At 36.5% G+C, this 13,047-nt stretch overlaps 1 protein-coding gene across 3 annotated transcripts in view; it reads right to left on the bottom strand.

Moving 5' to 3' along the window:
- The window catches only part of WWC3 (WWC family member 3), a 98,886-nt gene that overhangs the window by 33,734 nt on the left and 52,105 nt on the right, over positions 1-13,047 (bottom strand). For all 3 annotated transcript variants that reach the window (XM_009089644.4, XM_030234452.2, XM_030234453.2), the window contains exons 6-8: positions 11,699-11,828; positions 6,085-6,234; positions 3,963-4,036 (exon numbers count right to left, since the gene is read on the bottom strand). In XM_009089644.4, coding sequence (XP_009087892.2) covers positions 3,963-4,036; positions 6,085-6,234; positions 11,699-11,828 — 354 coding nt within the window. The remainder of the gene's footprint in view (positions 1-3,962; positions 4,037-6,084; positions 6,235-11,698; positions 11,829-13,047) is intronic.

Genomic DNA, 13,047 nt, shown 5'->3' with positions numbered 1-13,047 from the left:
AAAGCATGTCTAAACTCTCTTTATAACCCAAAGGAAATGTTTTATGTTTATAAACCAACACTGGGAGATTTAGGTTTGGCTGAGCCAGGTATTTATGTGCTATCAAAAAAAATTACTTCATCCTTAAATCAGATTTTCAGATTTGTTCAGCAGAATAAAGCATACAAATCCACAGAATTTCACTAGAGATTTGGTAATTAAACCTTGAAATCTGCCTATACAAGATAAATTTTAAGAGGAAACTACTTGACTATGTTATTGTATTAGTACTGGAATTTTGCTATCAATATCCAATCAACATGTACTTTGTCACTATAAGCACAAATTGCACTGACACACTTCTGCTTATGCTAGTGATTTTAGAGTCAAACTGAAATTTAATTTTCAAAATGAGACAAGTTTGCAACAAACTATACTAAACAGGAAGAAGTAACATCCTTGAAGACAACAGTTGAAATATTAAGCATATCTGAGGAAGAGGTTTTTTTCAAGGCTAATATAATCTCTCGACATCCACTGCATGCCTCTATGAAATGAATGGAAAAATAACATCTTTGAATTCAAGTTCACAGAAGATACAAATAAATAATACCCAAACTAGGTAAACTGGTTGAAGACGTTTGAATGTATTTTTAGTTCATTAAAGTTAACTACCATCAGACTGGACTATTAAAAAAAAAAAAAAAAAAACACAAAAAACACCCCACAGCTGAAACTTTTGTTGCTTCTTATTGGGGGAATTATTTTTCATCTACTGGTTAACACACTTCATGAGATATGAGGCACTGCAGCAATGACATTTCATGAACATTTGCTGGTATACTTCATGTAGTCATTCTACTGAACTGCACAACTTAAGAGTTATCAAAGAAAAACAATTTGCTTTTGATTTCTTCTGCTACGAAGCAGTATATTCAGAAAAGTGCTTGAGGGGTAGATTTTCCAGTGTGCAAATGCTTTCATGAGAGGTGGTCTCACTGAAATAGCAACTGAAACTAAAAACAGTATTTATCCAGGCAGCTTGGGGCTGTCTGTTCAAAAAGACCGTCCTCCCTCCCCCTCCTGCTTCTCTGGAGGGCCACACTGGCAGATCTGAGAGGAGGAATTTCATGGAAATAAGGTACAGTTTATTTAGATATAATGGGAGAGGGGGAAGAGTACAAAGCGGAAGAAAAGTGATTGAGCCTCCTTTCAGCATGATTGGTGAGTTAAAAAGCAGAACTTACAAAACTCCTCCAAGAGCCTAGATCAGAAACAGGGGAGAGGATCTCTTCTCCAGCATGCTGGAAATGTCAGAACCCACAGTGTACAACATCTGAAGTACCCATGGGAAAAATTAAATTGCAAATCATCCAACTTCCTTCCAGTGGGAAAGTGATGGAGGGGAAAAAAAGCTATGTGAATGTCTTAATTTATGTGAAGGCCAAACCATTCAGCAGTCAGTGAGATTTTTGAAGGAGGAATTAAAATAAAACTATCCTTTATAAGGGAGGAAGGATATTTTGGGAGTGCAAGCCAACTCTTCTGCAATCACTGGGTCTCATCTCCTGAATTTCTCAAGGCAGTTCATTCAAAAATCCCTGCATTTCCTTGCTTAAACTCCATATACAGAGAATATTTTATTTTTTAAAGACTTTACTTCAGACAAATGTTCTGCTTATATATGGCTAGATTCACAAAAGCAACTAAAATGCAGCACTCTGTCCTTCAGTTTATGGAGCTTTTTTCCTGCTTTCCTTTCAGGGAAAGGATGTACTTTTCTACTACAGTGCATTTTAAGTCTCCCATTAAAAGTTTGTCAGTTGTACTTATTTGCTGTATGTTTCAACACCCACTTGACAAGCAAGCAGTGACAATATACTGCCTTACAGTTGTGACATACTGTAGCATTTTAATTTTCTACTTTGTAGATTTAATCCATTGCAGCACATTCCGTCACCCACACTGTGCAGTAACAGTAGATATTTCACCAGCCAAGGGAGAATGAACACAAAGATATTTAGTAGAGACAAAAGCCCTACAGAAATGCCAGCAAGCTAAGGGGAAGGAATGCATGATAAATGAAGAATGCAACCACAGAGATAACTGGTAGGGGCAATGAGCTTTGTGCAGTTCCACTCAAAAGCTGAAAGCTGATTACTTCCGTACAACATACTGGGCAGAATAAGGCTACTCTTTTAAAGCAACTAACATGCTTTTGCTAAATAACAGACCATTGTCAGAGCTGCTATCCTGGGAAAGCAAAACTACTCTTACTGCAATCACCATTCTCATGTTGGAAGGTTAGTTACCCAGATTTTCTACACTTAATTAAGATCAAACACCAGCTCACTTCTGATGTTCAGAAATACTGCATTCCATGCAGAAACAAATGTTCAGCATTTCCAGCTGAGAAGTGCTTCGCTACTAAAAAAAAATTAACCCATAAAAACCCAACACCTCTTCACCCCCTCCGAAAAAACAGCACTCCATCTTTACCCTGACATAAACAAAGAAGATAATTGTTCTGAAAAACACAGAAAAGCTATGTCAGAAAGCTGAACTAATAACATTTTAATACAATCTTCACAGCATCAGTGGCTCTGTTAAAATGAACAGCGTAAAACTAAATTCCATTATTCTTTTTTTCATCAACTCTAAGTTGCTAAATTATCACTGGACTATTAAGTGCTAAGTTAGCCTGTGAGCAAACACAGAACACATTTTTGTTTAGTTCTTTTTTCCCCCAATTATTAACCTTTATTAGGTAATAGTCATTGCTATTTACACACAGTATGTACAACACAGACTTCCATTCAAGTTACAAATCCTGAAGATTTAGCTGTGTTTACCTAAGTTGCTTGTACCAACTTAATTTTTGAAGCCTGTACTGTGTCCAAATGTGGGTAAATTTTCCAAGAACAACAAAATGGTGTACTGCCTATAAACTTCCAATTCTTGCCAAGACATGTGACAGCATTATAGATGCCCTCAAAGAAAAAGTCACCATGATATAAAAAAAGAGGCAAAATAATTTAACTTCTTTTTCTAATTCTTGATCCGAGAGATGTAAAAAACTAGTACAATAGAACACATTGAAAACAAAAAGAAATCCTAATTTATACAAATTTTAAAACTATGCTTTTTGATGTTAACTATATTGAATCTTTGAAGTGTCAGTCAAATTAAGTAACAGAATATTTTACCAGCACAAATCAAAATAATTGTAAGTGCATTAATTTACTGACTTCAAGTAATCACCTGCACCCACACTATTGTCCTGAATATGTGGCAAATAGTTTGAAAACAATGAGGCTCAATGAGGACCCACTAAAATATTTAAGTAGATAGTACTCTTAAAACTTCAATAAGCTAAATGAAAAAACACTGCAAGACTGGCCTCCACAAGAGAAATACTTAGAATAAACATTTACACTGAAGGACTTAGTGAAGAATCGATCTATTTCAAGTAATACTTTTTATCATTTTTATCAGACTTTTTTCTTAATTTCAACATCTATTTTTATGCACCCTTTTGTTCAGCTCTGAACATCTTCATTTATCTTACAGGAAATTCAGCATTCTTTCTTCTTCATGGGTTCAGTACACTGAACTTAAGACACAGGTATGCAAAGCTTTGGGTATCCTGACAGACCAGGCTGATAGGTGTAAGTTTAAAGACTGTTTATATCTAGGTTTGAGAAAGATGGTGAAAAAATGTAAAACAGTTTAATTGAACCACTATGATTTTGTGTTTATACAAGTACAGAACAGAGCTGCCATTTAGCTTTATCTCTGCAAACAATTATAATAATCTGATGATAAAGTCTAATATTTACCTAAACTTTCATTATCTGTGAACTACTCAGAGAGCAAATTAGTCTTCCCAAAGACATTTCAGCTAGGAGGCTGGGTCCAGTTCTACTTTGAAAACTTTAATCACAGAAGTAAATATAAAACCCAATAGATTTATCTTTAATTACCTTTTCTTGGCCTCTTCATATTGCCAATTCAGCCTTACTTTGTCTACAAGTCTTGTTTTGTCATCAAACCCAAACTTGCAGAGTTGAAGAGCAAGGAGAGGAGGAAAAAGAAAGAAAGAAAGAAACAAGTTAAAAACACTCTCATCACAATAATGAGAGGAATATATTAGTCTTCCTTACTGGACTTATTAAAGAAACCTCTATGCTTAAAGTAGTAACATAATTTTTAAAAAATCAATTTTATGCCTTAGAAATGCAAAACCAATTTATTGCTAAAAGCAGAGAAGATAAATAAGCCCTTTCAATAAATTATTAACCTGGAAATCAAGAGTTAGCAAATTGAATCACTGATAAATGGTCAAAGCTTTTCAGGTTTATATCCAAGTCTACAAGACAAAGAGTGTTTTAATTGAAATATTCTGCTATTTTACATGGCTGTTTTATGAATACTTTTATTAGAAGCAATTCAGATTACACTCCCTGTACTGTGATGTGTTACCCAGCACCTACAACATTAGTGCATTTTAAACATTATTACCAAAAACCCCACCTGATCCTTGAAGCAGCTGTAGAATGTGCATTTATGTTGCAACTCCTCCTGCATAGTGTTTCTACAACAATTTCTATTTCATGGCATTAGCACTTCCCTCCTCAGAAGTTTGTGTATGGTCTAATAGTTAAAACCTAAGCTCCTATACAAGAGCATTGCTGCACCTCCAGATTTCTCCTCTAGCTGCTGCTTTTTCTGTCCCCATCATCCCATGGGTAAAAACTCCCTCTCTTTTCTACTCACATGGCACTAACAATAGTTCCGTGAAAAGATTTGGGTAATTATGTATTTTTGTTTCCCTTACAAAAAGCCTATACCTGATAAACATAATTTCCACAGTGTACTTGTCTTGGATTGTGTACTGCAAATGGGAAAATGCCCCTGTGTTCCTTTTGGTAATTTATTTCAGAATTCAATAATCCCATCCATGGCCCATCTGAAAAATTACACCCTGAAGGCACCATCTGCCTAACACCCTGAAAGACAGCCTAGCATTAGCTCAGTGTTCTCAAAAACAAGATTCCCTCTTCTGTTGGGACTTTCTGGAGACATCCAATCTGACAACTAGCCAGCAGTGAAGGAGGATTATAATAGATGAGAAATGGGATGGTAAAGCCAACAATGAGATGATTTCTAACTAAATTTAAAGTAACATCTAAACTACCATACTAACAAACTGCAAACAAGTTGCCTTCTTGCTTTGGTGTCAGTCATCCACAGAGGCATATGTTTTATTAGTGACTAACAACTGGGTTGCCATAGCACTAGTGCAAGCTGAATTTTGATTTACTATTATTTGGAGTACACAATTTCATTCAAATAGAATGATTTCCAATGAGTGCCAGTATGTTCTCCTCAAATATCATATTTAAAGGCATATTTGAGCACAAAGGTATAACAGACTACATTGTAAATTTTATTGATTAAGAAAAATAATTTGAGAATAAAAAATATTTTCCTTGTCTTAGAGGAAAGGAGCAGAGATCTACTACACATCTTCAATGTATATGAACAATGAATGCAAGCATGATAAAAACAAGATATAAAAACTAAAATTAAAAAATTACACAGCTATTACTACTCTCACAGTGCTAACATCTCATGCAAAATCATGTCTCTACTGCAATTTCAAACTGGCTAAAGAATTTTCTTCCTTCCTGCCTTATTACAAGTATCAGTAATTCAGAGCTGGGAATATGAAGAGAAGAGGTCCATGGACACCTAACCAACAGCTGTTACTCCAAGATGAACCTGCAGTCACCAAAGTGGTAAGACAAGAAGTGCTCTGCTAGGCTGGCTGAGTCCAGGAGCTGACTTTACCTGTCACTGCCCACAAGCATGCCCCTCCATCCTTGCTGCCACGCTCAAGCAGCAGAACCCCAAAGCCCATAGCTTTCACACACTGGAAAAAACAAGCAAATGCAACTCCCTCACCACCAGCAATGCTTTGGATTTTTCCTTCTGCACCAGCCAACACCTCTTCAATTAAAAGAGTAAATAACACTGTATCGCTGTAGTTCAAAAGAAGCTAATTTTGTACAGCAAATGTTTCACATAGGAACACTCACATACCTCTCCAGTGATGTCAGTCTGAGAACAAGCATCACAGTGTTGTTGAGGTAAACAGGAGTCACTGAGTGAACTAGAATTGTGCTGGAGATCCTGCAGGGAATCTGTAATACAACAGCTATTCCTGAATCCATCTGTTAATTTGGCCAGGCTCTAAAGGAGAAGACATATTTAGAAATATTAGAAAAAATTGTTTTTATAGTACTTTTTAATAACAGAAAAAAAAATTCAATTATTTAAAGAGACTGGTAGCCTGTCTGTACAGAGCTATTTGCAGAAAGTAAAATTCATTGTTGTGTTACCAGCATACAATAGGTTTGCTTCAGAATAAACCTCTCCTTTTAAAAGATCCATGTAACAGTACACAGACTTTCTATTATTTGTTTTAAATCTGTGAATGTTTTATCTTCTGTATGGCTTGCAGCTCTTTAAATCTAGCAGCTGTCAACTTCACATTAGCTGATAGGGAAGACAAATGTGATTCACCTGCCCTTTTGCCATCTTCTGCACAGGTTACATTCCTTAGTCACCACTGTTATCTCATCCAACTTGATGAATACCTTGTATTGATTGCACTTTTATGACAGTTGATATTATCCCTGTGCTCTCCTAGCCAGGGTTCACATAGTTAAGAGGTATTTTACATTTTGGGTTAAGCAAGGGACATCGCTGAAATGTCTAGACAGTGACACAAACTGTCAGAGTAAAGAAAAAACATCAGTCTTTGAGGGGAAAGGGGAATATGACAGAATCGCACAAAATAACAAAAATAACCTTTTTGACAATATAAGCTTGGTTGACAGGCTCTTAAAAAACCTTTAAAAGAACAAAATTGTTAGTATCACTTTTACTTTCTCATTGTGCATTGTCTCTTTTTCAAAAATTAAAGATAATGTTGTATTAGTAACAAAATCATCAGCTGTCATTTATGACAGAGATCCTAAGCATTGCACATCACACAAAAACGAAAACATTCTGTCCTCTCACCCATCCTTCACAGGAAAAAGGACAATAAAAATGTGAGGGGAAAAAATTATCAGAAATTTGAAGATCTGTAGTAATTTATAAATCATAACACAATAAAAAAATTTGGTTTCAAAAATACACATTAAAAACTTACTAAAACTGCTTACTTTAGTGTCTGAGTTACAGAGTCAGGGACATTGCATTGGGAAAAAGCTGGTCCTCAGGAATTTCAGCGGCTCTGACTACCAGTGATTTGCAACAAGCCGAGGTTACAGTCCATAACCAATTATTAGAAGATTTCTCAGGCTTCAAAGTGTAGTTTAAAAAGAGTAACACAGCAATGCTGCTTTTTCTTACATCAAATTCAATTAGTAGAGTCCAGAAATGAACCTGTGTAACAGCAACTTTTGCTACTGACAAGAAGAGCAAGGCCATGCTGAAGATGAAGGCACCTGGTTTCAGAGCCTAGGAAGCATCCAGGATTATGGAAACAAGCAAGCCTGAAACTACCCAGAAAAAGCAGCTTTTTCTGATGGCCTCCATTTCCATCATACATGGTCCATTCCCTTTGCTCTCATATACCAGCCCCTCCCTCAGGCCTGCCTCCACTAGAAATGAAAAAGAGGGAGAACATCCAGCCTGAGGTACAGATGAGTGAGCAAGTGGACTCCCCAGCCACAAGAATGGGGTCCTGTGCTCTCCCTGACAGCCCTTTAAATCACACACACTGTTTCCCTCCTATTAGGGAATGGCACATGGCAGATGCCACGTACTGGACAGCTTGTGCTGCTCCCTCTTCAGTCTCTGTCTCCTCTCTGCAGGTCTGAGAGGGGCTGGGATTTCACAAGCAGCATTGGCAAAGAGAGAGGACAGCACAGAGCAATGCCAGATGTGTTGGCAGTAGGACGAGGCTACTACCACTTGTCTCCAGAAGCTTAACTTGTCTGGTCCACCAAAAAAGCCAATTCTTCTGCCACCACCCAACTGAAAACTGAGTCATTTTAGTATGAAGGATAAAATATATTTTCTTCTCAGCCTGAAACTGCAAATTCAATTTCAATTTACATTGCCAAGAGATCCCTAGCTAGTGTCTCTTTATCCTTGTGAAAGGAACTGCTCGACAGCATGGGGAAAACCCCACAACCTTTACTTTATGAAAACTGTAGAGTCCTGTCTAACTCTCTTCTTCAAAATTCACTGGAAATCATCCAGTCCTGTCAAGACTCCTGTTGTATGGAGAATCAAGAAGGATCTCTAATGGGTTTGTAACACGGAAATAATAACTTCAGATCATGGCCTCCTCCCAGAAAAGCATAACCAATTGCATCAACTCAGGATTCAGAAAGCCTGAGGTTTCTCCTAATAAGTTATGTTCCATCTGCCATCTTTGCTAACACATATTATGTTACAGGTATGTGCAATACCACAGATCCTGATGCCAGAACTGAAATCTAAATTTTTCCCTGTATTTCAACTACTTTATGAGCTCCTGGTATGCTCCTGATGCCCTCAAGCATTCTCCCTGGCAGGTAATGAAAGGCTACTTGGCTGCTGGCCAGGCTTCCTATCCAGGCACAGTTGCTGAATCCTGTCCCCTACTTAAAAATGAGGAAGCATTTGACAGGTGGCAGTCACCAAGCAGCATCACCTTAACTTACACCTACATGCACAGATGACAAAGCCCTAGGGCAAGCATAAATGCATTAAGTCCCTCTAGCTGGATGAGTGAAAACAGGCACCAGCAACCCTAACATGGAAAATTACAACCCAAGTTAGCACATTTTTAGATAGAAACAATTTATAATTGCTATTATAAACAGTAGGAGTAATTTCCTCCCCAGCTACACAGAGGAATCCATCTTTCATCTCGAGTTTTAGGATTGTTTATGGCAATCCCACGGAAACTGCCAAATTAGCCTCCTGTTAATGTGAAATTCTAGGCACACCAGCCCAGACTTACCCAGAAAGAGAGAAATGAGCACTGTCATTTCACCATTATCTGTTGCCATCTGATTTGGGAGCGCTCTGCACAATTTCAGTGCACTTCCTATCTAACCTACTTAGCCAATTTATCTGGTAACAAAGTGAAAAGAAAAAAGAAGAAATAAAAACCCCATGAAAACCAAAGTCCACTGCTCTCTAAGGATGACATTTTAAAAGCATACACACATTCAACAGAAATAAAATTAAGAAAGAGATGGGGGAGGAGAAATAAACATGCTGCTTTCAGGAACCGAACCATACACCTTTATTATTCAACCTTATATAAAAAGTCTGCCCACTTTTTCTGAGCAGTAGCAATGCATATTTTGCTTTATTTGTAATCACAGCATCCAATTTAAATCTGACCACCCTCACCCACACAACTAAACCAATTATCACACTTCTAAAACAACTACAATTTTCCAAGCACCTACACAAGACTGAGTCACTTCTACTATGTTTCGTTCTGTTGCTTACACTGGCCAGATCTAAATTAAAAAGTACTAATTCTGTTTCCTTTCTCTGAAATAAAACCCCATATTTTTTACACTATACTTCTAAATCATCTATTAACAAATTTCAAAATAAAAAAGATTTTCTAAGAAAGTTTTTCCTGAACAAGAGTAGCTTTAAAATGTAGTGTTTTCAAGGACAATATAAGTCCAATATTAATAGGAAAATAAAAACTGAATTCTGAACTTATTAGGGAAGCATTTAAAATAGACTTGTACTCATTTGACAAAGCTAACTAAATCTATGACAATAATATTCAAATAGTTATTAAAAGGAATAGCACAGATTACTTTGGTTACACGAAAAGTAATTTTTGGGGGTCAAAATTTAAAAAGAGAGCTGGATATTTTTGCAGAGCACAGTAGGCTGGCAAAAATACACCATTTTTACAACTACAGACCTTGTAAATGATGGCATTTACTTCTGTATAGCCATTATAACAAAACATGAGGAAATGTTTTGCATGCTACACTAGTGTGGAACAACTGTTTTCTACATTCTCCTGTACTCCATATACTCTAATGTTGTAATATTGGATTCCATCACAAAAGATTGTCATTAATTAAAAAAAGATACTTCCTAGACTCATATTTCCAGTATATCACACAAAGTCATGAAGAAGGATGAAACACTTTCATTTTTGCTTTTGTTTTGTGCAACCTCTACATTCTGGTCCTGCCAGCACTGCCCAATCCTTGATCCTAGAGTTCTAACTCCTGCAACACTACGTAAAAAAACTGCAAGCACATTTAAAGCTGGTTTACCAAACACGATTTTCAAAGCATCTCAATGTTTACAGCTGGATTTACTGCCACTGAGGACTAAAAATGTAAGGAAAAGAGGTAAAAAAAATCTACTGGGGAAGTAAAAACAAGGCCAGTAGTTACACTGCTCCAAGATCTCACACATAAGTCCTTATATTACCAGTTAGTTTCCTAAAATGTGTGTTCCTGCATCCATGAAGAACTGTCTTTCTAATCACTTCTTGCTAGCTAGGCACACAGAAGACCGAGAATCACTTTAAAACTTGGCCAGCCCAAAATAACAAGTATGCTAAAAGCTGCCAAGGCAGAAACTTTTCATAGTGACTTCAGTGTTCTGTCTACGTGAACAAGGATCTGTGGTCCATCAGATGATCTTTGTGTAATGCACTGGAGACTCAATAATTGCATAACTACGGAAATTCATTATATGTAGATTTATAAATTTCCCATATAATTTAACAACTGAAAAGAAAAACAAACCTGAAAACACTACTGCAGAGAAAACTGAAATAAAATGTTTGCATGGCAATGGTAATTTAATATGGCCCCACAACTTTGGGTAACAAAGATGCCTTCTTCCAAACAAATGCCGGAAGACTGGGTGGAGAGAAGTGTTCTTATCACCTCTCTGTACATGCAGCATTACTTACGCAGGTCTATAGTGAAGTCCTTTGGTGGCAGAGAGTCATTGTTATTTGATCAAGCTCCTATCACATTAATAACACACACAACTGAGAGCTCAAGGCAGGGCACAGAATCCACTCAGAACTCCACTACTCAGGTTTGCATCTCCCCTCAATCCTCATGGTCTAATTCATCAATTTCATGCTTGCATATACATTGTATTTATTCATTTGAAGGTTTTGTGAGAACATTTTGAAACTAACAAGAGCCTTGATATACTCTCGAACTTGAGAGTTTGGGGCAAAAAGTGTGACAGTGACAGAGATCCAGTGTGAGGAAATACAAATAAAGGGAAAAACATGGTCAACACAAGGATAAACATTTTAGCACATGAACTCTCAATCCTACTTCATTATAGGCAATACAAAGAGACATAAAATAAAATTAAAAACTTACCACAAATCACAAAGACTTTTCTTAATACCATGTAATTACTAATATCAACATAGCAACAACAGAAAGCTATATTCAATGAAACACTGAGCTAAATGAAACTGAAGACAAAAATATGAAATGCATATGAAGTCCTGTGCTTGCAGTATAGACAATGACTACTTATCTTTTTTGATCTGCTTGCTATTGGTAATTATCAAACAGAAAAATCAGTTTAGGCCATTCTACTTTCTTATTTAAACTTGGTAAACCCAATGCAATCCCAAGCAAGAAAACAGAGGTAGATTACTACTATTTAGTAGCATATTTTTTACCTGCATAAGGTCCTGCCTTTCTTTTTCACCTGTGCATATAGCTTTCTTTATGGTTCGAAGTTCACTCATTATAGCTTGTGCTTCATCCAGTCTGTAATTTGTATGAGCATTTGACATCTTACGATCAATCCTGTTGAAAATTAAGACAAATTTAGGAATTTTCACATAATTAGAAAGCACACGGACTTTTTGAGACCTCTTGTTTATTCATGTACCTCTTCATTTCCAGGAATAAAATGATACTCTACTTGGAATTAACACAGCACTCAGTGCCAAGACCACTCTAAAGACAAAGCAAAGCAATTCTCTACCCAGGTTCTGCAAAGCAATTCTCTACCCAGGTTCTGCAGAAATTTCTTCAGAAATTTCCTGGGTTTAATATCCTAATGCAGAGCTTGCTTATGAGAAATGTGTGTGGGTGATTTCATGCACCAAAAGCAAAACGAACCTAAAACTAACCTAGATGGTTATAACTCAAAAGGTTGAGCAGTCTGGTTATCATATTTTTCATGCATCATCACATATTGCAGTATCTCTTCCAAGGCTTCTACTTGATCCTGCTTTAGAAGTTTCTAACAAATGCATTTCATTTTCTCAGGAAGAAACTTTTAATGCCCAACATTTTATTGCAAATGCTATCCTGCCATTATAGGCCTCTTTGACTATCTTTTCCATTAGATAAGACATTATCGTTCCACACTGAAAAACATGATATGGGAACATCCCAGAAGATTTTACACCTTTAAGCAAGAAGTAAGAGCACAAGTTATGACGGAAGACTGAAGAACTGAATACTAATGTTTCCATCTTGACATATTAAAATCACTCAAGGGGAACATCAACTGGCTGAGTTTTCAACCTTTCTTCCAACATTTCACAGTATTAAGGACAACATATCAGGATACAGAAGACTAGTCCAGTGTATCATCTTGATAATTTGCTTTGATTTATAGATAAAGAATAAGACAAGAGACTATAGTGAACTTATCAGAAGAACTATTTGGTCTTGGATTTACAACAAATGGCTATGGAGTTTTAATCAGTCATTTACAGCAACTATTGAAAATAATGTAAAGTTCCTGTTCAAACAAGGAAAACTAAATTTTCCTGTTAATCTAGCATGAAAAGAATGTATCTAGTGAAAATGTGGTAAGTGTAAAGGTCTTTAGGCCAATGCTAAGAACAAATAGCTTCAGGAAAAGCTACGTCAGGTTAACAGAATTAAAGATAAAAACACACATTGTTCGTGACAAAGGACATCAATCTACAAAAAGATGCAGTAGGAGAGGGTATGCTATACATGCAGAAGAAGCATACCCAAACTCTATTTAAAATATTGAGACTAACTA

This window comes from Serinus canaria, chromosome 1 (genome assembly GCF_022539315.1).
Source record: "Serinus canaria isolate serCan28SL12 chromosome 1, serCan2020, whole genome shotgun sequence".
Lineage (NCBI taxonomy): Eukaryota > Metazoa > Chordata > Aves > Passeriformes > Fringillidae > Serinus > Serinus canaria.
This window is presented reverse-complemented; position numbering and strand designations above follow the sequence as displayed.